We start from the raw sequence: 27984 nt of genomic DNA, 5'->3' as shown, positions 1-27984 counted from the left end.
TTGGCAACAGGAACGTTTGGTTACCCTACCTACCATGCGCAGAGGAACTTGTTGACCATCGAAAGCTCTTTCGACAAACTCAAGCATACGCAAATCTCATATGGGACAGATCTCGTAAAGAATATCCGCCAATGCTGAATAATCGGCAAAAATGGCGATCTACGGCGAATGAAACCCTTAAAGAAGGCGATTTCGTTTGGTTGATCAAAGAGAGCAATAAGCGTGGATATTAAAATTTAAGTCGAGTTACGGAGACCATCGATGGGTCCGACGGTGAGAGTCGATCAGCGATAGTTCGAACGAACGACGGAGTGTAAAAGAGACCAGTAGTGAAGCTCGCCCCAGTACTACCTGGAAAAGATGTTTTTGCGATGGAAAACAGGGCCGGCGATGTGGCGGCTAAGCTTACTAACTCGATTACCAAATTGGATTGCGCTTCAAGGCCGTTTTAAGCCTTAAAGCTAAATAGCGTGACAAGCGAAATTTATTGCTATATTCTACTGAAGCCATACGGATTTGTTCATTTTGTTCAACATTTATATTTAGCAACTATTACTAGTACACAATCGTCAAACATGAAGTTAAACTGAAACTCAAACTACGCTGTTACTGCCACGTATTCAAGCGTTCACAATCAAACAAATATAGCTCAAACGGAGCAAGAGACACCCGACTTGGTAAGCCAGATTCGATGAATTTTGCAGTTCTTCTACCAATTCAGAGAGCGCGGGACACTGTATACGGTATCCCGAACCCCAACCGCAGTGTATTTAGAGAATCTTACGACATAGTTTTCTACAACCAATCAAACATGCAATTTTGACATGTACGGCAGTATAAATAGAGCTTGAACTAAAAAATCAGTAGAAACTCGTTAATTTTTTCTTAATAAACTGACATACAGTGCGTATTGAAGCACACTTTCTTGAGCGGTAAATTACTTGTTATCGTGTATTGTTTCTGTAGATCTTATTAGTGATTGTACAGTGTAACTTAATTTGACGTGTGAAAAGAGAATTAAGTTTGATATTCTCAAAACTTTTTTTCTGAAGAACAAAGTTCCTAAGTAAGAGAAACTTTGTGCAAAGCACATATTCAGTCGCTCTTACTGGCTTTAACAAAACCTAGCCTAGTTTGAAATTGGTCTGATTGAGGCCAATTGAGAAACAAAAATAATGCAACGGTAATCTACAGTATAGCGGATAATACAGTTCACAAAAGTTAACTGCAAAAACACAATGTCCGGACAGATCTGAAACCGCTGAAACAAACTGGGTGGTGTAAAGTTTTCCTTGACTGTGATAGGACAGCAGCCGTTACACTGATTTTCCAATCCATTTATTGTGCAAAAAAAGCTAACTAAGTTTTTTTTGATGTAGTATACTGCTATCTAACCAAAACAAAAAAAAACGAATTGCACTGAAGCGGCCTCTAGTATAGAAATTATTCTAGAACTGATGTTTTATATAGATTATGTTCGTCATGCTCGCCACCTTTCACATTGTTCTCAAATTAATCACTACTTGATTTTTCTCCTTTAATAAAAGTAGAAACATTGCAATGAGCTCTATTATAGTTCTAAATTGAACTTTATCTTTGAACTTCTTTTTTAGCTGTAATTCTCAAAAAATACCAAATATGGCTCGTTAAAACTGAATTCTTGACGCTCTTTAGCACTTGCCCAAAAATTTTTGGCATATCTATTGGGCGGTGAGAAGTGTACATTGGATAACTAGAACTAAATTTATGTTAAATTTTTCAAGCAACATGTAAAATTAATCAATAAACTTTCTCACCACCGCAGAACGACTAAGAATTGAGGAAGGGTAAAGTTACCAGACAAAGAAACTCGACATTTTTTATTCCATGCATCGGGACCTCAACGTGATGAACAAAGATCTGGAGTTGATTCCTCCGATTTATCACATCTAATTGAAGTTCTTTGATTCATTGTTCCAGTTGATGGGAGCGTTGTTGTTAATAAAGAATGTTTTGTTTCACTTGACTGTTACGTATCTGGCTCAGGAATAAGATTAGCTACAACGCAATCAAAATGGACCTGTATAAATTGTCTTTGCAGTGTATGTTAAGCCAGAAGTAAACAGTGAAATTGAATCGATTATTACAAGGTTTGAAAATATAAATAATGTTGGCGTCTTAATCAAGAAGTCCTAAATATTTTGAGAGGAGATAAATGTTTGCTTTAGAAGACTGCTGCGATTTGTAATGGATTGACGGTCTATGGAGTTTAATGCAACGTTGGACAAGTTCTTTTTTTCTTAGGTATAACTATTTCGAGTGCCTTTGCAAGGCTAAATACTTCTGTAGCAGCATATTTACGCGGTTGTTTTCTAGAAGTTATAGTTTTTTGTGTTGCTCAGAGCTCAACTGATGTGTTTTTTTGTTGCTGAAACCTTTACTGAAAAAAGAAAAGTAGTAGAAGGTGTAATACAATGCGGTGGTTGTACTGAGTGAGATGAAAGTCGGTTGCATTGTTAAATGTTTGGTCGGGGTTAGCGGTTGTTGGGTAGTCTTATCAAGCCAACCACACTTAAAATTTTTTGGTATACGGATACCAGTTCGTTAGGGATTGAAGACAATTCATAAGATAGCATCGTTTTGTGATAATTTTTTGACTCTAAGCTTTTCAACATGAAATCCATTTTCATACCTTTGCCGTGTGCTTTGTTTTTTGTTTGTCTACAATTGGTGTAGTTGTTAAAGTATATGGTGTGAAATGCATTTTCTTTTTTCAGGATCTCTTTAGAAAATGTTTTGTGAGTAGTTTCTTTGTTTTATTTAAACAATTTTCTTCAATATGTGATTGTTTTTGCAAACCAATAGTCTGTTGCGCTTTTTTGATTAATTGTGTGTAGTCCTGGTTTTTTTGATAGCGGTTTTTCTATTTTAAACCTGACCCAAATCCGTCGCATACTTTTGCGTTAGAGTTTCGAGAGTTGACTAAATTGATCCTTGTCCTGCTCCTAAGAGTTGAACGCACCATTTATGTTGCAAAAGAATTGAAACCATGGCTCTTTTCTGTTATTGCCCCCCGGCCTTATATAGCCAATTTGTTTGCACGCCTCAGAAATACAGTTTTTGTTGCTCATCGATGCTTCTCTTGGTAACGGTAATATGTTGTCATCAAGCTAAATTGAAGGGATTTTTGCTTTCGATTACTTACAAAAAAATGATAAAACTCTTCTTGGACAAGTTGAATATCGAATTGATCAAAACACGCACTATGCCTGCCGCTTAAATCATATCCAAATTATAATTTCTTACATAGTCGTTAATTTCAAAATTTCGCTGCATCATTACATTGTAAATGTTTGTGATTAATTGACTATGTGAGTGTATGAAAACCAAAAAACATGCTATTATATGTACAAGTGGGGGTGCAAATGAACGTGGGGGAGCAATAACACAAAAGAGCGAGAGACCCAATGATAATAAAAAGCTGAGTTTACCTTAAAAACATCCTGACTCAATTCAACTAAGGCTAATTTTACCTGAATTTTACCAGAAAAGTTGAGGTCTCACTACCTTAAAGAAAACCTTAATTTTTAATCTTCCTTGCCTTAAAATTACCCTAATTATTTACCTTAAAATTACCTTAAAATTTCCCTTAACTTTGCCTTAACCAAGACAGAAATTTACCGTAAATTAAGGCCAATTTTACGTTAAGTTTAACTCAACAACACTTTACCTTAACTCCGTTAAAGTAAATTTACCTTAACTTTTTTAGTGTGAGAAAAAAAAATCCCATATTGCATCATCGACCCCACCTAGGCCACTTTCAGAGAGAACGCTTACAAGAGAAGTTAATCTATAAATCCGCTTCAAACAGGAGGTTTTCTGAGAAACACTGAAACAAGAGTGTGTAATCTACTATAAAAACAGGTCAACGTTAGAAGGCCAGAAAAGTTAAGAATTGATTGAAATCAACAACAAACGTAAATTAGATTAACAAGACAATTCGAAAATCAGCGAAAAAAAACAATCAATTGAGGACAATAACCGAACTTCCAACCTGTTTAAACGAACGTGTATTTCGGCTATCTGAACCCTCTGCTATCATAATATTATTCACCTCACAATTAATTGTTTGCTGCAATTTAGTTCATTTTTGGCAATCGATACGTTTATAAAACTGAAAATTAATCAGCTCAAAACTGTTAAAATTGGTCCATTTTATAGCTACAATTAGTGGAAAATTATTTTATTAGTCCCTTTTTCGGAAACCTAATTTAATCTTGTTCGTACTCGTTTGGTTGGTTATTACAAAGTGCTTTTGCATTTTGATTGTTTAGAAAAGAACGCTCCCGGACCTAACGCCAAGTTAATTTCAGTACTGGGCAAGTCTAAATCCATGTCTTGTTTCATTACTGATTCAGAACCACGGTGCTTCCTCTTTTAAGGATTCTGCCCCTAGTGATGTTTTTCGACATTTTCCAAATCTGCAAAAATCAAGAAATGTCGATTTTCGGCTCAAATTCGGCTTAAAACGGCTGAAAACGGCCCATAACTACCTTAAATGACCCATTGTGACCTCTCGGGGGTCCTGTAGTAGTGTCTGGTACCATTTCGTACCAGTCTGGTATCGATTTTCAGGATAAAGTGGCTAAACATAAACCTGGAGATCATGGCACATTACAAATTTTTTCGGAATTCAAAATTTTCACTCGAGAAATTTTGAAAAGTTGGTTTTGAATTGGGAATCAACTTCCATGTGTTATCCAAGTCTTGGCTAAGACTTGACGGACTTTTAAAAGACTTGCATTTAGACTTGCCTAGTACTGATATAGACTTGGAGTTCGGTCCGGGCTTGTATATCTGAGAAATGGTGCCGTTACTATTAGCCGAACAGAATTTAACGCAATACAAACTTTACAAAATAAACTTTATAATTGGCTTAACCAAATCAGATTTCAGAACAGAACTCAAGTTATTTCTAGATTAACTTTGTTCGGCCTTAGGGTCTTAATCAATTCTTTCGACTAATTCTTCTAATTTTGACTTTTTCGGCTAATACTCTATTAGGCTTAAATTCCAGACACCCATTTACTTTTAATTGGTTTTAGATCTAGACAATTCAAGCAGATTGAACCTAACAAATTGAATAGAAAAATACAACCAAACAAAAACAACAAACCGGGCTGGTAGTGATGAATTTGCCCCCGCGACCTCTGCTGTTGCTGGTCCCTGTCCAGTTACTGAGTATTATCCTGATATTTGTGTCTCTCCTCTCTCACGCCTGGATCAGTGTGGAACACGAAGACGATTCCCAAACATTCGGCATCTTTTCTTCATGTTATATGGTAACGTTGATTAGCCATTAAGTTCCTCTTTTTTGTTCATTCTTTACTCCCCCCCCCCCCATTCGGTGCCTCCAAAGTTACAAATGACTGACAATATACCCCCCCCCCCCCCCCCCCCCCAACTCCTATAGTTAATGTATAACTTCTACGCCCCAACTTTTTTAATTGTTTTTAAATTTTAAAACAAATTCACAATCACCCCCCCCCCCCCCCACTCTCACATATTTTTGGAGTAAACCCTAAAACCTTCGTACAAGAAAACAATGGGACAGTCGCAATTTTTGTTTGCAGCAAGAGCAGGAGACGACCCTAAATGGGAAAACATTTGAAACCCACTGCTCCCACTGCGCCGGAACCCTTGACTTTGACTTCACCAATGAGGTCAGCTTCGCCCCTCTAAGAGGGGCCAGGGCATTCGCAGTTATGACCATGATCACAGCCATACTTCTCACAGCTGGGGTGTCTTTGTATGTTGTGTTCATAGCTTGTGATGCAAACATGCTGCCGGATAAGACAATTTGGGCGTTAGCAATTACAAGTAAGTCTCATTAACAAAGTTTCATGTAACTGATACCCCCAGCCGGGGGGGGGGGGAGGTGTAGGGGTTGATTTATGTATTCATTAGCATGTGTTAACAAACTAGATGCTTTTTCTGTATTGATAAAAATTTATTGCCTAATAAGGGGTCCCTAGTCATTGACCATTGCAAATCTTATAAGATCTTATAAGATTCTTATCTGGCCTTACAAGTTAATGCATTAATCTTGTAAGATTGTATAAGAGACTTACAAGATTTACTCAGAACTTATAAGATCTTAGTTGTGAAAAATCGTAAGATCTTATAAGATTCTTATAAGATATGTTTTAATCTTATAAGTGTTCCTAACAATAGTAACAACTGGTAAGATCTTATAAGGATCTTATGAGACACACATTATTCTTACAAGATTAAAACATATATTGTAAGTCCTTACAAGAATCTTATAAGACACACATTATTCTGCTAAGATTGAAGCAGATCTTGTATGATCATAATAGAATCCTATAAGGCACAAACTATTCTTAAAAGATTAAACTTATCTTGCAAGATCTTATAAGAATCTTATAAGACACACAAAATTCTTTTAAGATTAAGGCTTTTGGAAGAGCTGATGAATAGAATCTAATACAGAAAAATTTGATCTCGTAAGGTATAACAGATCTTGTAAGCATCTCCAAGTTTTTCTGTACATTGCTAAGAACCTATGAAGATACATGAGTCGCTAAAACGACTGAGAAGATTTTGAAAGGTTGTCTTTGGCAAATATTTTGAAAACCTAATTTGCTCAAGGAACCCGGACGCTGCAAAAACTGAGAACTAAAACTTGAATTATGATTCTGTCACGTTCATTTTGTAACTTAAGGCACAGATACGTTGGTAGCAATCAGTGTAAGAAAGGTTGTAATGTTCAACTTGGAAGGCTACGTTCTCAAATATTAAATCAAAAAACGAAGATTTCGTATTGCTTTAATTTATTTGATATTTCGATCAGCAAAGGTTTGAACAAACAACAAAGTTTACGGGGAGAAAGCAGTGTTCCACCAGAAAAGGCGTCTGTTCTACCAAACGGAAAAGATAGTTTCACGTTGTAAAACATGCTCAAAAATGTTGGGCTCGAGAGTGTTAAATGAAAACTCATTCAAGAGCGAACTAAAGAATAAAATTAAGGTAGCAATACAGGCAAATATTAATGCTACATCCTGCCAAAGCCAAATCAAATTATAAAATTTTCAACATATTTAGATACAAAGTTCATCAGGCAAAACTTTGCCAGACAAAAATTTTGATTTAAAAGAATGAGAGCGTAGCTCTGGTGCTATTAAAGCTATGGTGCTATCCATTACAGTTTAAATCGGAACTTTTCTGCTATCCCCCCCCCACCCCAGTCCTACATGAAAAGATCCCTTACTAGTATAAAGGTACAAGTATATCATCATTTTTAAAAATACAGGGTGATCATCTAAAAGCAGTTCCAATTAGGTTATCATTAATCACATTCAAAGAATCCAAACTATGGTGTGAGAGCCAATTTCGAGAGATAAATAACCTAAATGTGATTAATTAAATAGTTTCTGCAACAAATTTCCGTGAATTTTTTATTATATTTTTTGAACTTTTCTGTCGATGGCCCGGGAATGGTCGCTCAAATTAAAACTGGGACAATTAGCCTGTAAAACGCAATCTATACGGAATAAATTTTCAAGCAATTCATTAAAAAAAAGAAATTGGTTCAACTAGCGTCAAAGCTTAGGCATTTTGATGTACAACGACATTGTTGAAATAATCAAGAGATTAAAATATATCTGGCACACATTACGCCTTTCCTTAGCTACCGAAAAAAATAGTATGTGGACTAAAAAGACCATTTATGGAATGAATCAGTTTGTTGAAGAAGTTGTACAAAAAGTATTCTGAACCATGGCTAAGTTTTCATTTTTGTTTAACATTAAAAACAGAAAATGTGAATAAAATGTCATTTGGTTGCAAGATGCATCAAAATTGGCTCAAAACTTATTTTGCCTCAAAAGTTTCATTTTTACTTATTCAAAAGAGGGGCGCTAAATGAAATTTAAAGTTCAGTATATGTTTAAACTAATTTGTTAGTGGTTTCAAAAAATTGTTAATTAAATTGAAGTCAGTTACTACAAATTTTACATTCGACTAAACTTCTACTTTGCCTTCTAAACAGTTAATTTTTGCTTCAAAATCTTTGTGGTTGCTTAACCATGGTGAAACCGGCACATTGAACAGAAGAGGAAATTGACTCAGATAAGCAATTGTATTCCGTACTATGATCTAAATATATGAGAGTCCGAGCATTTCAAAGCGGATTTAATTTCTCTTTTTATCTTAACATTTCAGCAGTTATCTCCTTCCAATGGAAGTTCTAATATTGTTCGTATGTATGTGAATGGTGTTTAGACCCAACTTATGGGATTTGGATTCCAGCTTCAGATATATATATGTATGTATTTATATATATATATATATATAATATTATATATATATATATATATATATATATATATATATATATATATATAATATATATATATATATATATATATATATAAATAAAAGCTTTGCTAGGTAATGTACCGTTACTGACATAGAAGTTGCGGTACGAATGCTGAGTTGAAATCTATTCTAAGTTTGAGAATGAGAAGCGAGAAATAACATTTCGTGCAGTTGTACACCCAGCTTACGTGTCATAGTGTTTTTCAGCGCTGATCAAAACAACATTAATAATAAGCATCACTGAACCATTATTAAATCAGTTTAAAATCTAAATTCAGACAATCCAGAGCGCGAACAGACTGCCTTGTCTGACCAGTATTTATAGTCGTCAGCCCTCCGACTGCGATATATCTGGCAAGTGATTTCTGCATTGTAACTTTTATCAGAATGTGCATAGTTATTACAGACTCAACAAAATTAAGAATTCTGAAATTTCAAATTGGGTTCCCCCTCATAACAATGTAACCATTTCAAACAACCATAAAGTAATTTTTATGTTCGCATTTGTAATTGCTACTACTACCAATACTACTACTATTAACAGACGTGGTGGAGGTGGAAGTAGAGGTCGGGGGAGGGGTAGTGGAGGAGGCGGAGTTCGAATTTGGAGCCGGATTGGAGTTGGATGTAGGTGTTAATTAGTTGTGGTGTCTGAATAGTACGCTCAATGATCTTCATAAGTTATTATTTCAGAATTTGATTGAAAGTTATTTTTTGAAAGTTGTTTCCAATTTGTGTTCGATCGAGTTATATTGTGTTTTGATTGTGACAATAACATCTGAAATCAACGTTAAATTTTCTGTGGAGGAATCTCTCATCAAGTTTAATCAGCCCAACATACTAGCCCTCTTGTACATTGAAACTTGTTTAGTACAAGAAGCTGTTCTATGTTACTTCACATGTTGCCCTGGATTTGGAAAGGGGTGTTCAACAGCGTGATGCCATGAAAAAGAGGGCTTAATCAGGTTGATCATGGTGTTCATGCAGGTGGTAAACGAAAACAAAAAATGATCCAATATGCCTATTGAGATCAAGCGTCCAGAAAAATTCACATAATAGCGTGTCACACTGCAAGGATTCACACAAAATCAATCAAATTGGAGCGTTGCGAGCTGTGCCAGTTTTGAAGGATCACCCTTCTAACTTGAAACGGCCTTATTACCGCGGTCACAATAAAAACCCTGAAGGTTGAGGTGGTGTTGGTTGGGTTTGATTTTGATTCGTGATATCTTAGGTACATGCAGTCAAGTCAGTCTTAATTAATTTAGTATGATTGTTAATATGTTGTAGTTTTTGTTTATTGCTGCGTCACACTATCTTTTGATTCCTTTCACTACAACGAGACCCTTGGTCTGTAATCCTGATATGATGTGTTCAATCAACTGTATGTGTTTATGTAATTTACGCGATATATTTCCTCTCCAAAGAAGACGAGTTTATTAGTGCCAGTTTATCTCTAAAAGTTTTAAAAATATCGACAGTAAATTTCTCATAACCAAGAAAATCCATTTAAGTTTTGATAGTTTCATTAGACCATTCTGCTGTTGTCCTTATACTTTTTTTCATAAAAACTCAAAAAGCCGTACATCCTACACAGAACAAGAGCCGTTTATAAGGTATGATGTACAACGCAGGAGCCGTGTTTAAAGCATGATGTTCAAAATAAGAGCCGTGTATAAGAAGTTATGCTCAGAAAAAGACTAGCTTTAATTAATTGATGAAAAAATTAAAAGCATAGTTGTGGGGAAAACATTTTAAACTGGCTTTATGCCATGAAAGGAATACTTGACAGAGAAAAAGTCATGATAAGAAGCTATGGTTCAGTACTGATTTTGGATGCGAGATAGATCCGGGTACGAAGCGTAGAAGTAAGCGAAAAAACTGATTTGTAACATCAAATTGAAATAATATGTAATTCACGCGGCGGGAAACACGACGTGAAACTAGTGTCAACTAGTGTGAATTGAAAATCAAATCACGAACTAAATTTAGAGGTTAAATACTAAAATTTATTTAATATTCTCAATATATGACTTTTCAATTATGACTTCTGATGATTAAGAATTTTAAAATGTTTTACTGCCTTTAATTTAATGTATAACACGTCTCAAAATATGCGGTTAACTTTTGACAAAACAAAAATAATGGTGTTGATGGTGTCCGTGGTCTTGGAGAGACTTAAATTCCTGGTTTTTCTGTACTGTGTCGGACTTTGAAAATGTAAAGTGCGTTTTTCAAGCAAAGTTACGTGATTTTGCAATACATGATGATTTATGTTTTCACGTTTGTTCAACCATGGCTAAGTTTGCATTTTTAACATTAAAAAGAAAAATTGTGAAAAAAATGTGATTTGGTTGCAAGGTGCACCAATTTTGCCTCAAAAACTGAATTTCTATTTACTCAAACAAGAGGGCGCTAACTTACTTTTCGACCTCAATTTGGCTGTTACAGAAAAGCAACAATAAAGTTAGGCTCGATCACTAATTTTGAAAGTTGATCAAGCAAGAAGTCATTATTTCATACTTTTTCAAGCGTCCCACTTTTTTTCAAGATTTCACGTTTCATATCAAACTAGACTTTCAACTTAATCAGTTTTTCGCTCGCTTTTCACACTTGTCTGGAAGATTTCAACCTTACAAAATGGTATAAAATGAGCAATCAACTGAGCAAACTTCTTGGAAAAAAATTCTTGGAAGCCTTAAGGCATGTTTCATGGAAAATTTTATTGGAAGCCCAATTTTTTCTCATGAGACAAAGCATATACTTATCGAAGATAATTGAAGGGGATAATTGAAAACGGGAAACAGTCACAAAATATAACAAGTTCGGCAAAGAGGATTGTTTTAAAGTCTATAAATGAGTCAATACAAAGAAATATTTATTGCTCATTTTTCTAAAAACCAAAAAGAGTGACAATGAGAGTGACACAACAGAGCTGACTGACGACCTCTGCAATTCATTCACTGCTTCAATAATATCAAGCAATTCAGAAAAAAATATTATTTGGGTTGAACAATTATTCGATTGTTGGATTGATTCGCTGTACGAGAATGGCCATGGTACTATAAATTTTAATTGAACTCTCTCGGAGTTTTGAACAGCGAAATTGAAGTCTGAATAAGTTAGAGTATAGTTCTGGGAAGCCTTCGGCAATTCGAGCTCAGCCTCGGGCGCAAGCGTCCTCGGCTTTGAGCTCTAATTGCCTTAGGCTTCCAAGAACTATACTCTAACATATACTTAACGTTCAGTATGTGTGTGAACTAAGGTCTTACTGGTTCAAAAAAAAATTCTTTACTAAATTGAAGTCGGTTGCTACAAATTTTACATTCGACAAAAATTCTACTTCGACTTGAAAAAAGTTATTTTTGCTTCAATGTCTTTGTGGTTGCGTAACCCTAAAGTCAAACTGGCACATTGAATAGAAGAGGAAATTGACTCGGATTAGCAATTGTATTCCGTACTATGATATACATAATGAGAGTCCGAGCATTTCAAATCGGATTGCCTTTCTCTTTTTTATCTTAACCCTTCAGTAGCGGATGGAAAAGACCGTGCTCGACCAGTGTCGTGCAACAATCAAGTCAGAAGTGAAACTTGAAAAAACATTGACTTTTGTGGCAACCAAAACGAGTTGGTTGTTCCCGCAACTTAAAACTGATATAAAAAACTTAACAAACTGTCTAGAACAATTTAATTGAATCCTTATCTACATTCTCTTACATTTTATGGTTTACCCCTCGTTCAAAGAACAAAACCTTCTTTCCCCAAAACAATTTTGAGGACAAAAGTCTCCCCTGTTACCGGCAAATAGTTTCTTTGTTCCACAACTTGTGCGACGCACAGAAGAGAGCATCAGCGGTCAGTGCAACCATCAAGTGCTGAGCACAGTAAACGGAACCCAAATGCTGGCAGCCGGTCAAGACACATAAAAGACACAAAAAAAAGACAAGCAATTTTTCAGCGACGAAGCCAAGTTTGGGTTACAAACGTCACCCGACGAGAGGATCTAGTTTTTTAACTGGTTTCAGACCTCACCAGCAGAAGTCCGCCCGAGGTCTCAGACGTTACCTCTGATGTCCTGTTCCCCGGTTAGAGCCATCCAAAATCTCTACTTTTTTTTCGACAAAGAGCCTCCAAAAAATTGTTATTTGTCCCCCAAAAAACCTTATTTGTTACTATAACACCTCGATTCATAAAACTTGACTATTTTCATTATTTTCAAAGCGAGTTAAGGCAATTTTCTCATTTTTAAAGAAAAATCTGCGAAAAAAAACACAAAAACCAGAGAAATGTTCCTTAAATCAGAAAATTCAAAAAACACAATTTAGTTTTCTGACTACAAATCCGTTTGAGTTGCGGAAAAAACTATTAAACCCCTCTTTTGAATTAGTTTGTAATCGAACAGAAAGCTATTTGCATCGATATATCCAATCAGTATCATATAAATAAGAAATGTCGGAAAAAAATTTTTGAATTCAGAAAATTCAAAAAACACAATTTAGATTTCTGACTACATATCCGTTTGAATTGCGGAAAAAACTATTAAACCACTCTTCTGAATTGGTTTTTGATCAAACGAAAAGCCACTTTGATCGATATATCACATCAGCATCATATCAATAAAAAATGTCAGAAAAAATTTTTTGAATTCAGAAAATTCAAAAAACACAATTTAGTTTTCTCAATCCATATCCGTTTCAATTGCGGAATAAACCAATAAAACACTCTCTTGAAATAAATTGCAGTCAAACAGAAAGCCATTTCTATAGATTTATCCAATCAGTATCATATAAATGAGAAATATCAGAAAAAATTTTTTGAATCCAGAAAATTCAAAAACACAAGTTAGTTTTCTGACGACATATTCATTTGAATTCCCAAATAAACCACTAAACAACCCCCTAAAACAAGTCATTGTCAGTCAGTTTGATAGTTTCAACTGTATAGGGAAGTAAATAGAAAGTCCTTAGGCGCCACACCAAATATCAAAACTTTCATTTGACGATAATAAATACCATTTTAATTTTTTTTTGGAAAAAACGTCCAAACTTGATTTTTTTGCAGAAGTCCTCGGTCTCAGACGTTGCCGACGGTTAAGTCCCTTTATCCCTATTGGTTTCAGGCGTTACCATTAGCAGAAGGGTAGTTTTCGAAGAAAATTGGTTCCAGTAGTCACCAGAAAATTTATTATTTTTTTCCTACTCTCAGTTATTTTGAAAGGCAGATCTCAGACGATATCTGTCGGAGAGAGCTTTGAAAGTTTATTAGAGTCAATGCATATTAAAGATAACGAAGAAAGAATGAAAAACAACAGATAAAGTCACACAGTTTTAAAGAAAACGAAAAAATTTTTGCAAAACCCGAAAAAAGTCAATACACCAAAGAGTTCCAAAGATCTCCACAATATGACTCGTCTCTGCAATTTTCTAGCATTGCTCTAGCCCCTCTGTAACTCTTGTTGCCTGAACGTATCGTATTTTTACAAATTTCTTATCTTTAGCCGTCACAACAACAATAAACTCCTAGAAAAAGAAAAGGTTTCAAAGTTATAAATTCGCAAAAAACTGTGAGAGGTATTTATTAATCATAGTGCTGGGTTAGGGTAAGGGAGCTAAGGAAAGTTTCTTGGGTAGCTTTATAAGCTAGGTAATTTATTCGTATTTGAGAGAAACAGACGAGTTTATTGAAGTTTTCAAGAAAAAGGAGTTTAATGTAACAATTATTTGAATTCTGGTCTAATATTGGTTCAACTGCATAACTGTAGCAAAGCACAGTTTTCCTGTAAACCACAGTAGCCACACACACTAGTTCAAACAGTTAACGCCAGCTATTTAAGCGAAACTTGTGTTAATTCAACGAAAAACAAGCAATTATTTAGTTCTGTTGAACGAAAAACGGTGAAAACGCGCGAACGTTCGGAAAAGCCTTTAGGTTTTTTTTAGTGCAAAAAGCTAGATTTAGCACAGAAAACACATTGCAGGACATCACTTTTGAGAAAAGTTAGGTCGCTGGTCTTTTGAACAAGAAAACACTAGGATCATTAGCGTTCAAACCTTAGACAACCTTTTTAAAATCAAACACTTGCGTCGCTCCGGTTCTCAAAGCCGTTCTTCACCTTCAGTAACGAACTGCTTCACCAACAGCATCAACAGTCAGCTTCAACAAGGCAACAGCCACCAAGATGTCGAAGCCGAACAGCGCTGAATGTCAGTTTGCCATCAATATGTTCAAAGCGACAGAAATGTCAATGAAGAAACTGCTCGATCTCCTTGAGAAAACTGTGGAGCAGAAAAATAGTTTCCGATCATTGCCTTTGATGATCAACAAGATCAAAGGCCTGGAAGCGGAACTCAAGAAACTCTCAGAGGAAGTGATGAGACAGCAGCCACATCAAAACAATGCATCATCAAAACTGAATAGGCAAACGACATTAATAACTCGACTCAATGAATTGGAACTGCAAGTTGATCTGTTGGACGATGATGGCCAGCTCAGTCAGTCTTCCAGCCACATTAGAGATGATGTCAGCATGATCTCCAGCAGAAGAAACTTGTCTCAGCAATCAACACCTGCGCCCAGTGACGACAAGGAACGAATCCAGCATCAGCGCGATATAGAAGAAAAGCAGACCAGCAGTAACTTCATCAATCAGCCACCCCCAATACCACCACGGCCAAGACAACCATCATTGTTTCTACAAACATCTAACGAACCAGGACTTCAAATTCAACATGTGCTTGAAGCCCACCAAAGAAATCCTAAAAGGGAAGTTCATGAAAGTCTTCTAAAATCGAAAAATAACTTTGAAAACCAAATAAATGCTCCCAATCCTTTTCCCTACTTTGACAAAGATACCAGCCAGGAATTCACATCTCAAACAAAGTTAGGGAAACTCGAAATTGCCTCCACTCTGCTAAATAGACAGGTCAACGAAATTGAAACAGCTCAAATCAACTTGAGTGACAACTTTAACACGTCGCAGAACCTTTTGCCTCCAATCCAAAATTTGAACCTTTCAAGCAATCACTCACTTTCAAACCCCTTCATTTTGACTGATCCAACTATCCAATTACATGCAGATGGTCTATTTGCCCAAAACTCGGCATTGGAGGAGACCTTTAATTTAAACTTGCCAAAGCAAAGAAACAATCAGGATTCATTTGCCAACAGAAATCCTCAATATCATAATTTTCCCAATCTGCAACAGAATTTTGGACCTTCTCAAGTTCACATAGGAACAAATGGATACCCCGATAGTCAACTTTTGAACTGTGATCGGCAAAAACTCTCCTGCTTACCCACAGTGGCAAACAGAACCTCACATCTTCCAAGTAAAACTGATAAAATAGTGTTAGAAAACGATTGCCTACAATCCAATCAATGTATTAATCCTGTAACTAGGGTACACTCCACAAGTGTCCCACCAATTACCATGCAACTCATGGAACAACGGCATCAAAATACGGTCTTAAATTCTGCAGCTCCTAATTTTCAGCCAAACCAGGTAGCTTCAGAATCAAACGTAATTGCAGCTCCTCTGCAATTTCCACAACCTGTGAACAGTCAACACGGCCTCGTCAGCACAGGCTTCTCAATTAATCAAAATATGGCACAGCCCAGTCAGTTGTGTAACAACCAGTTTATTCCTGGCTCTCAACTTCAATGGAACCTTCAAGTCCCAGTAACTACCACGATCCATGGCCCAATGTGAATTAATCAACAGCCAAATCCTGTTGGACAAAATCAGTTCAGCCAGCCTCTAATCGACCAGAGTTTACTACCCACTGTCAATCAACATATTAGCTCAGTACACTCGAACACTAATGTAACACAGGAAAGAGGAAATAATGATTTCAAACATTCAATCAAATTGCCACCTCTGAAACTTCAGAATTTCAATGGTAACCCTTTTCACTGTCACGAGTGGATCAATAACTTCAACACAATGATTCACAACAACACTTCCATTACAGACACGCATCGTATAACCTACTTGCAGAATTCTGTAAGTGGGAAAGCAAAGGACTTGATTCATGCTTACTCCTGCGATCCATCTTATTATCAGACAGCACTGAATGAACTAATCCGACTTTTCGGTGATCGTACTATAGTTGTTAACGCGTTCATTAACTTGCTCGAAATTTGGCAAATGAACTTCCAAAAAAAGCAAAGCTTCATAGTCTTTTCCTCATTTTTGAAAAGACTTGTGCAAGCCTTCCAATACCTTGGCTTTACAGCAGACTTCCAGTCTACAACACTCATTAAGAAGGCCAAAGAGAAAACACCACATCATTTGTTTCTGAAATGGACTGAACATTGTCTTACCGAGCTCAACTCAGACCCGACCCTCGTCGATTTTCAACAATGGTTAGAGCTCCAAGCTCAAATCTACGACAAAGTGAGTCGAGAAAGCAATCAAAGAACCATCAGTTCTCAAGCCTCAAAGTTTGTCAACTCGAACAACCTACAAACCAAGCCATACAAAAGCAACCTCGCATTGTCAGTCAACAACGCATCAGCGGAAAACAGTAAAAAACATTGGAACTTTGCGCCTCAGCAAAAACAACCGTCAACTTCACAAAACGTTTCGAATAAAACTTTTAACACAAAACGATCTTGTGAGAAGTGCAAACAAGAACACAGCATTTCCACTTGCCCTGAGTATCAGTTGTGCTCACATGGTGATCGATACAACCTTGTCAGCCAAAGCAATTTGTGTACAAACTGCTTGATCAACAAACACCACAAACAATCGTGCCCATCGCAAAAACGATGTCAGGTTTGCAGTGGATTCCACCACACAACTCTTCATGATCCTGCCAAGCAAATCCAACGCCCTACAGCAACCTTTTCTACTGAAGTTGTTTCTGGTAGCAATCCAACAGCTTCTTCTAGTAGTAACGATTCAAGTCAAAATCCAAATACATTTTCTCAACAGAAAAGTCAAACAAACAAAGCCCCCAACAGCCGTTATGCCCAAACTTTCAATAACCAAAGCCATCAAAACGTGCAACGACGTAATTTAAACGGCAATGCAACTAACCAATCGTTCAGCATTAACCAGTGTTCAGAAACACCGAAAAATTGGTATGAGCAATTGCAGCTTATTCCGGTTTCATTCCTCAAGGGGGATAAAGCATTCAATACCTACGCCCTCATAGATCCCGGTAGCCAATTCAGCTTTGTATTGGACGCCATAGCTGAATTTCTTGAGCTTCCCCGTGAAACTCAACAGTCAGTACCACTACAATTTCTCAATACAGAGAACAGCATGTCCCTCTCAAAAATTGTTGAGCCAGTCACAATAACTCCATATAAGTCAATTGAAACATCGTTTGAACTCTCTCGAACGTTGAGCATCCCGTCCCTGAACGTCGCAGCTGCAAAAATTTTTGAACTTAGTCAAATTTGTGATGCCTTCAACAGTTTGTGCCACATACATTTCCCAAATATTGCCGATGGCAAAATCGGCGCCCTCCTCGGTGTTAATGCATTCGCATTCACCTACCCTACACATGTTATACCTGGCAATCAAAATCAACCGTTTGGTGTGAAACCTAAACTTGGTTGGACCCTGGCAGGTGAATATGAGAACCGTATCTCAGCAACCACTCAGCAGCCCGCAAGTCAGCAGAAGAAGAAATTTATTTTCCATGTTTCAAGAAACAGAACAGATGAACCCGGACTTGACGAACTTGTTCAACAGTTCTGGAATATTGAAGCAGATGGCATTCAGAAGCACCGTGAACAAGTTTATACAAAACAAAAAGAACAGTTTCTTGATATTTTGAAGAACTCTATCAATCACAACGGTGAGAGATATGAAATCACACTGCCCTGGAAATCAGAAATAAAGTTGGAAAACAACTTCTATTCTGCACTGAACCAAGTCAAAAGCCTCAACACACGCCTTCATCGTAAACCTTTGTTGAAAGAAAAATACAATTAGACTCCCTTGACAGACCTTGAGAAAAACTATGTCAAACCGGTGGAAATGCAAGATCCTCAACCAGACAGAGTTTGGTACCTGACACACCATCCTGTAGAAAATATCAACAAGCCAGGTTAAGTCCGCCGAGTTGCAAATGCCGCTTCAAAAATCCGCAGCCAATCGCTTAATTCTCACAGGACCCGATGTCCTTAATAACCTTTAAGTGTCCTGATGAGATTTCGAGAACATCCCGTTGCAGTCCTTGCGGACATCGAAGGCATGTTTATGCAAATGGCCATCCATCAGATTGATAAATCTGCTCTTCGGTTTCTCAGGTTAGCAGACAATCCGATACAACAATACCAATTTACCAGACTCATCTTTGGAGCAAATTGCTCGCCTTCGTGCGCAATATACGTTCTTAACCATTGTGCCAAAGAGAACATTCAACATTTCCCAGAGGCCCTCAAAGCAGTCAGAAAGCACTTTTACATGGATGACTACATCCAATCACATGCAACAGAAAAAGACGCTTGTAAGGCAGTTCTTGAAACAAAACATTGTCTAAAAACAGGTGGGTTTCGACTCACAAAATTTGTTTCAAACAGCTCTATAGTCCTAAACCAAATCCCTCCACAAGACAAAGACAACCAGACAGATATTGTTCGAGTTCTTGGTGTTAAATTGAATCTTGAGAAGGACTGTTTTCCTATGAAACCTCTCGCTGATTTCCCAAAAGATGCCTTAGCGTACACTCAACGTAAGATCTTTAGTCTTGTCTCCTCGATCTTCGACCCAATTGGGATAATGTCGCCATCAACGATCCGTTTCAAAATAGTTCTTCAAGAACTGTGAAAACTTGGGAAAAAATGGGTTGAACAAATTGCCCCTCAAGTAGTTAAACCACTTCAAAAGAATTTGGACTTATACTTTTCTTCACCAGAAGTGACATTGAACAGAACTCTCAAAAAGAGTTGCCATTCACCAGAAAGTGAAAATGAAATCCATGTATTTGTCGACGCCTCATCTGTAGCAGTTGCAGCCGTTGCATACTTGAAAACAGTTCCTAACTTAGCCACTGATGTTGATACTTGTTACTTAATAGGCAAATGCAAAGTTGCTTCAATTAAACAAATCAGCATACCCAAATTAGAGTTGGAAGCCGCAGTCATCGGAGTGCGCATCCTTTCAACCATCATGAAAGAGTCATCGTTTCACATTACTCGTTCTACACTCTTGACAGATAGTCAAGTAGTACTTGACTGGTTATCCACAACCAAGAAACAACCTGTTTTTGTTGCGAATCGCCTCAAAGAAATCCTTGCATCAACTGATGCTTACCAATGAAAACACGTTACCACCAAAGAAAATCCAGCTGACCACGGGACCCGTGGTCTCAATCCAGACGAAATACCAGCCAAGTGGCTAAAAGCGCCAGCATTTCTTTCCACAAGACAGCTCAGTGCTCCTGAAAACTCTCCAAAGCATGTGTTAGCAACGCATGAAATTTCACGCAATTTGTCGGAGCAAATAATTGACCCGACACGGTTCTCAACTTGGAACAAGTTGCTCCTGACTTTAGCAACAGTCTTCAATTTGGTCTTTCGGATTAGAAAACAAGATCAACAGTATATAACAGAAGACGTCATTCTTGCAAGAAATCGGCTGATCAAAATGTCGCAGCAAAATTTCTTCTTCTCAACAATCCAAGCCCTGAAAAGTGGTTCCAGGATAGATTCAAAGAGCAAAATCCGTTCGCTCAACCCAATGTTGGACAACAATAAAATGTGTTGGTCATGCGGAAGATTGCAATTTGCGCCAGATAACCTCAAAGTCGGGAAATTTCCGATTCTACTGCACGCAAAAGACAAGATAGCGAGACTCTATATAGAGCATGCACACAACATTTGCGTTCACCAAGGAACAGAGCCAGTGAAAGCTTTTGTGCAGCAAAGATACCACATCACTGGCCTCAGGAAAACACTTTTGATTATAAAGTACCGATGTTTCCTCTGCAGACGATTTGCCGCTCAAAACATTCAACCTGTCATGGCTTCCCTTCCTGCCTGCCGTTTTCCGAAAGACTCTACTCAGTATCCTTTCGCGAACAGCGGAGTCGACTTTTTTTATATAGAAGATGCCAAAGGACAGATTGAAAAGCACTACGGCCTCATCTTCACTTGCCTGGTTACTAGGTGTGTCCATCTAGAAGCTTGTCCCGATCTCAACACTGACACTTTTTCAAACGCTTATCGACGTTTTGTAAGCCGCAGATGTCAGCCAACAACAATGCTCAGTGACAATGGCAAGACATTTATTGTTGCATCTGAGGAACTAAAAAGATCTGTGTACAAAGCAATGGCAGCAACGAACACAACCTGGAAGTTCAATCCTCCCTATGGACCTCATTTTGGCGGTATTTGGGAGCGCTTGATCCAGACCGCGAAACGCACTCTATTGATCATTCTAGGCTCCAGAAGATTGTCGCTTGATGTGTTCAGGACAATTTTGGTCGAGACCGAAGCTATATTGAACTCCAGACCACTAACGATTGTCGCTGACCTTCCGGAAAATGAAATTCCTCTCACGCCAAACCATTTTCTGATCAACAGACCGTTCAATTCTCTCCCACCAGGAAAGTTCGACAGCCAAAAACCCGCCAGTTTCAAGTCTTGGAAGAATGTGCAGCAAATGGTCAACCATTTCTGGAAACGACTCGTCAAGGAGTATCTTCCGACACTGTTAAGGAGGTCTAAATGGAGCGATAGTGGCCAAACACCACTGAGAGTCAACGACATTGTTTGGATTCTGAAAGATATGACTCCACGTGGAATTTGGCCCCTTGGACGTGTTCTCGAAGTCTACCCTGGACGAGATGGACAGCACCGTGTGGTGAAGGTGAAAACGGCTTACGGCACGTACGTTTGCTCGGTCTCCGCGCTCGCACGCGTTTTGGCTGATTAGCTCATTTTTTCCTGACCTTTTTTCCGAAACGGTTCTCTAGGCAACTGGAGTTACACCCTCTTTGACGATCTGGTCAACCGTCTGTGATGAGTTAGTTGGCCTCCTCTTTCCCCTGGAGCATGTCGTGCAAAAATCAAGTCAGAAGTGAAACTTGAAATAACATTGACTTTTGTCCTTATCGCAACCGAAACGAGTTGGTTGTTTCCGCAACTTAAAACTGATATAAAAAACTTAACAAACTGTCTAGAACAATGTAATTGAATCCTTATCTACATTCTCTTACAACCAGCTCGACACAAATTATTATGATCGACCTCTGCTGGACTAAAATAAGCCACGCTAGACTTTGGTATTTTCAATTGTGCCAATTCGACCCTGGTAACCAAAATTATTAAAAATTGATGGCGATTTAGTTCATTAATACATGCTCACATAGTTTTGATCTAATGACGAGAAATCAAGCGAATAAGTCGTTTTCTCGTAATTTTCTTGCACCGACTAAACCGACGAATTTCCAACCTATGAAAACAGACAATTTCTGGACTAGGGTTACGTTATGTTTTTAGGCTTCGTTCAGTGGGCTTTATTCCTCGTCACTCTAATCTGCGCATCCAAATTCATGAACCAACTGGACTTTGCCCGCTTCACAGATGGAGAGAGGGTTGAAATTGACGGCATGGATTTTGGATATGGAAAAGTCCTCTCCTGGATCACATGGATTATCCTCTTCGTTCCTGCTGGGCTCAGCGGGTTTTTGATCTACCAGGTCGTCACTGGAAAAAGTCCGGCTGCCATTTAAGTTCGATTGATTGAACCGTTTTATTGAACACAATAGATTGAACCGCTTTAATCTTAAAAATTTACAATGTACTAAAACTGTACTAACTTTTGAGTTCCTTAAATTTGAACAATACTTCATTCTCCATTTCTTATTCCGCTATAATACACTTGTTTTGTTTTTAAATTAGACAGTTCGTCCCTTGATTGTAATTGTAGTATGCTGAAGTAAACAAAATGAGTGCAATTTTTCCCTCTTGTTTGTTTATTTTTGAATTCATACATTCGTGAGGAAATGATTGGCCGGTGATTCGAAGAACTGACTGAATTTAAATTCTCATTCCCTTATTTTTCCAGAAGCGTCGGATTAAATAAATGCCTACTTTGCAAATTTCCCCAATTTGGGGGCAGTTTGAAATTTAGCAGGAAATATCGGCGAAGTCGATGTACAAAGGATCTTATCGTTTCTCATTTGACAGCTTCGTTATGCGTTTTATGCGAGCTCAAAGTTGCAATTTTTTATCTTGTTGTAAAGCTCATGGTCAAAAATACTATCGCCTTTCAGAATCAGTCATCACCAGAAGCATCGTGACAAAATTCAATCGTGAACACAAACATCCAGACGATAATCAGCATGATCAGATTGGGTATTTCTGGCAAGAATTGGCTATTTCTGGGCTTGGATTGGGTTTTTTTGAGATTCATCGTGTATTTTTAGCATTAATTGAGTTCTTCTGCAACAATTGGTTACTTTTTTGTTAGATTTATGTATTTTCTGGTAAGAGTTGGGTAAACTGGGAGTAAAATTTTTTGAAAAACTGAAACAAACAATTACTTGGTAATCTTTATCAATTATAATTTTGCCATCTTTGTATTTTAAGTTAAAAAAAACCATATAAAGATGTTTTAGATCATATAGCTTCAAACATTTTTTTGGCCTCAGGTTTCAGAATCTAAAACTTCGAAAAAAGAGAAACTTCTTTTTACAATGTTTAAATTATGCTCATTGGGTTGTGCGATAAAAATTACCCTATGAAGATGCACTGTAACACACCATTCCAAAAAAGCAGATTGAGGTTTCAGAATCTGAAACTTCGCAACACCCAAAAATTTTAATTTCTTAGGGTTAAAAAAACGACCACCAAATGCTTTGTATATAAACAACTTATATACAGTTAATTTAGCATACAATCCTCGAAGAATTTATTTTGTAGTTTGAGTTTTGAGAAACTAACACTACAAAAAACCCGAACCTATACTCTGTCATTGACCGTGAAATTACCGCCATTGAATTCTACTTCGAAAAAGACTTAATAAAATTGTACTGCATCGTACATGTTCAAGCCCAAAATTTTTAGTTGGAGGTTTAAGCGTCAGAAACTACGAAAATTTTTTTTCAGTGACTTTTCTGTGCTTCAGTTTTTTTCATTGAAGTCAGCGTTAATAAAACCTTTACTGATTATTAGAACAACGTTATCTGAAAAACTTGTCTACTGTTTTGGGTTTTTAAAACTGAAACCACCCAGAAACGAACTAAAAACTACCAAAATAATTGCCAAAAAAACGGTCTCTTGTATACTTTCACAAAAATTTCCTATAATTTGAAATTTGAAAACTTCAATTATAATCGGAAACAAATAAATTTAAAAATTTGTGCTGAAGTGAAATATTTGAAAGTAAAAGTTCCGCAGATGAATTTTATTAAGTAGTTAAGATTATCTGAAATGCATTAGAGCGGAAAATCAATTATCCCACTTGGAAGCATTACCGTCTGGAGGTAATTATAAAAAGATGACAGCCATATTGTTCTCACTTGCATTTTCAGTACATTCTTGTAAAAGGAGTGAAAATCGAATAATCAAAAGTGTACGTAATGATAAAACACAGGTACATACTTTTACAACCCCCACCCTTGCTCACTATACACTACTCTGGCACACGCTACATCATTCCTTAGCTACCGAAAATGAAAAAAATAGTACTTCAACTAAAAAAGACTTTTTATGGAAAGAAACAGGTTGGTGAAGAACTTGTGCAAAAAATATTCTCTTCAGAAAATAATTTATTCAAAGTTATTTTTCACATAATGGTTCGGTTTTCATGTTAAAAAGGTATTATTCGCTAACGAAGTTTGTGTCAATTATATTACTCTTGTGAGTGTCTTTGTGACCCAAGTTTTCCTTTTTTTCGCTCCGTGCGCAAAATTGGATAAACAGGTGAAGTCTGGAAGTAATAACGCGCCGAGCAGTCCTCTTAGCGCCTTACTAATCTTGCCATACACTGCTTGTTCAGTCTAACATTTTTACGTGCTGTACGCTTTTCTGACATGGAAGTTGCGCTATGAATGCCGGGTTGAAATGTTCTCTGAGATTGCGAATGAGAAGTGAGAACTAAGATTTGGTGCAGCTCTACACGAAGCGCAGGAGTAAGAGAAAGAAAAGGGTTTGGAACAGCAAATTGAAATAATATTTGTACTATACGAGGGGGGAACCACAACGTGAAACTAGTGTGAACTGCTAAGCAAGTTATGAATTATAGCTGTGACGGGTGTTCGTGATTTTAGAGAGTTCTAGAGTCCAGTTTTTTCTGTACTGTATCAGGCTTTAAACTTGAGAAGTGCGCGTTTCAAGGAAAGTTAATTGACTCTGCAAAAAACACATCAAAAATCTGAATTACTTATCAAAAAATGCAACGAGTTTTTCTACAAATGTTAGTGACTTCATCAAGGTCACGTTTCTTATAGTTGAAACACAAAACAGGAACTGCATTTCGATAGTTGAAACTGACAAAAATAGCATATTAATCTGAATGAAAAACAATGAAGTCTTCATAAATTTTACGAATAAACATAAAAACAGCAAAACATTCTAAAAGACAACGGCTTCAAACGTAGATATTGGCGCGAAAAGACACCAAAAATTGATAATGTGAAAAAAGTCGATAGATTCAAAGTGTTTACAAATCGAACCATGATTAAAATAAAATAAATCAAATTGAGAAGAAATTAACTTAAGCATAATTTTTGAATTGGTTGTGTTTTTTGCCAAACTTCTAGTAATGTTCCTGTGACATTAAAGCGTTGAAAACACAGTTCAAATATTCAAATCCTTTAAATCTTTGCAACAAAACAAACAATTTTCGAAATCAATTTCAGAGCAATTTTTCATTGACTGGCAAGCTCGTTAAGTGAACAAGTATTTATTAACAACACATAATTTATTTTCTTGAAACTTATTGAAAAAAATTCTCTTAAACGAACAAAATCGAAAGAAAAAATTAAAAATAAAACAGTCAGAATCAGATTACTATTTAAACACTTTTAAAAAATTACCCCATGTGTCAAAAATTGTGAAATACAATGACGTAAATGAACGTAATAATTTCAGTGATCAGTAAAAGTTCACGCGAGAATCTCAAATTACAGAAATTTCGAAAGCAAGAAAATTTTTTAAAAAGCACCAAATTTCGCTCTTGAAAAACTTCATTGAAATCTAGAGTAATACAAACCGTGGGTTACCAAATGACTACTCTTTCAGGCAAAACGTTTTTTTTTCAATTTTTTTCAACTACAATCAAATTTAATCAACCAAATATACAAAACAACTGATGCAGTTGTCTATATGCACTATTCCCGCAAGAAAGAAAGTCCAATGGTCATTCAATATTGCGCATTAAAGCTCGCAAACACAATTATCTTTTGCTTAAAAATAGAAATTCGCAACCGCCATTTTACTCTGCCTTGCTTTTTTGTAAAATTTCTGCCATTGTACATTTTGTATAAGAAAACTGTAGTAACAAAAATTGCTTTCACGTACGGTAGTAAAAATTAAAAATAAAGGAAGGCTGAATGTCGGCTCCTTTTAGCTATCCCAATTGCAGTTATTAATAGAATTATCTCAATAAAAAATTTAGCAAGATCACCTAAGTTATGCAGCGGATAGATTGAATTGCGTTTGTGTATCGTGGAAAAACTAAAACATATTTGTTTTTCAGTTCTTACAAAAAATACCAAAACCTTTTATGCTGGACCGGAAATCTTCCTTTTGATTTTTTTGAAGTTATTGCCTGTTTGTATATCAAATGTTTCTATTGATTCTTAAAGTGGTTGCAACAGAGAGAAAACTTTAGCACTCAGTTTGCTACAAAGTTCATCTGAGTTTTTCATCATGTTCCGCCAACTCTATAACTACAGTTTTTTTCTAGCGGTTCTAGATGTATTCGCAGTGTTTGATATTAAGTTAAAAAATTTTGTTGTCTTTGGTTCCTTTTTTGGTAGGTCTAGATTGTCTTTTTATCGAAGATTTTACAATTGGCTTCAATTGCACGTCATATAAATTACTACAGGGAGCTTAGTGAATCAAAAATTAAAACTGAAAATTTTCCAAAAACTTAAAAAAAACGACCGAATTTTAAATAATTCTTCTTTGAACACCGTTATCTTTGTAATAATTATCAAATACAAGAAAAAAAAATGCACTGAGTAAAGATGCTTTGAAAAAATTAATACTCCGAAAACTCACGCCAATTATTGAAATCTATAGTAGAAATTACATACTGACTATATTCAATTGACTATATTAAACTGACTATAGGCATATATGTGCAATTCAAAGCAGTCATATTTTATTATCAACTGAAAATAGTCTGCTAATTTAAACTAATCATCCAGCTGAGCAATCTAGTAGCATTTTGAGAGTAATTATTTTTTGTTACAAAAAAATTGTGGGATTCAAAAACATTCTTCAAATATTATTTTGCCAAACAATTTAGTATTTTGGCAAACGCAAGAACAAGGAAAAGCCTCTTACTTAGTTCGGTTACTTGAAAACTTCAGAGCTTAAATTATGTCACTCTTCTTGAACATTACATAACAAATGAGAACATTGCTTCTTGTTGTAATAGTTATTTCAAGAAAAAACAATTGACAAATTCTGCAATTGAAAACAAATTCAGTAGAATTACTTAAAATTTCAAATCAGCTGAAAAAAGCGTTTTTCTTTTTTATTTATTTTCTTTAAAATTGATCGATATTTTATGCGCGCTGCTTTTATTGCAAATTCTTAAAGCAAACTTTCTAACACTCTGCTAGTGATTTGTTATTTTTCGTAAATTTTGCCAGTGACCGCGAGGACCTTAGACTTAAATTTAGCAGTAACTTTTAGTTTTTCAGATGACGCACTCACGACGTCATTTTTTCGTTTTTTGGAAACAATGTGAAGTTTGAAAATTCTTTAGCTAAGGTAAAAGAGTGGCTGCATAAATGATGGAAATCTAGCATTATTATACAATACAACCGCAGCGAAAGTAAGAAAATAAACAATTGAGGCCTCATTTTTTTAATCGAGTGCAATCCAGTTTCAGAAAACTTTACGAAGATTGATTCAGTATCTTAAGCTCTCTACATTGGTGTCGTTTTCCTCTTTCATCTCTCTGGATATATCGTTCGGTGAAAATTGAATTATAAAATAACCGGTCTAGCTTTGAACAAATTTGGAGGTTTGGGCCAATCATTGTATTTGCTAGTTGTATTTTAAAAAAGGTTGTCAAAAATATTATAATCTATCAATTATTAGTAATATAAGAGCATGAACCGCAAAAGAGACACGTGCTAAGAGACAGGTTAAGCCACAATATTTGATCGGGCAGCCGAAAACTGAAAACAACTCTAACAAGTGATTCAGTTTTTCGAAATCTTTTTAGTGGTACTTTGCTATCGCTGAGCAAGAGATATCGGTTAGACAAAATTGGCTTACCAAAAGGAATTAGGGCTGTTATAAAGCTCCTAACCCCCGTTGAGAGAGTTTAGGAACAAACAATGGTAGGAAAAAGTAAATACTGATTGAAATTTTGGAAAATAACTAATTTTGCGCTATTCTTTGCTTCAATGCACTTAACTTAAAAAAAACTGTTCGTACAACAAGGGGTTATAAATT

At 36.4% G+C, this 27984-nt stretch overlaps 2 protein-coding genes across 5 annotated transcripts in view; both read left to right on the top strand.

The window, feature by feature from the left end:
- LOC142353949 (uncharacterized) overlaps positions 1 to 22399 on the top strand; it is a 40488-nt gene extending 18089 nt beyond the window's left edge. The window contains exons 2-4 of the mRNA XM_075406182.1: positions 5085 to 5321; positions 5613 to 5859; positions 21841 to 22399. Coding sequence (XP_075262297.1) covers positions 5169 to 5321; positions 5613 to 5859; positions 21841 to 22073 — 633 coding nt within the window. The 5' untranslated portion in view covers positions 5085 to 5168 and the 3' untranslated portion in view covers positions 22074 to 22399. The remainder of the gene's footprint in view (positions 1 to 5084; positions 5322 to 5612; positions 5860 to 21840) is intronic.
- LOC142354268 (uncharacterized) overlaps positions 1 to 27984 on the top strand; it is a 301959-nt gene that overhangs the window by 70144 nt on the left and 203831 nt on the right. The gene's annotated exons all lie outside the window — the stretch shown is intronic.

This window comes from Convolutriloba macropyga, chromosome 15 (genome assembly GCF_964194025.1).
Source record: "Convolutriloba macropyga chromosome 15, txConMacr16.3, whole genome shotgun sequence".
Taxonomy (NCBI): domain Eukaryota; kingdom Metazoa; phylum Xenacoelomorpha; order Acoela; family Convolutidae; genus Convolutriloba; species Convolutriloba macropyga.
Note: the sequence above shows the minus strand (reverse complement) of the source record. Positions and strands in the feature narration are given on the sequence as shown.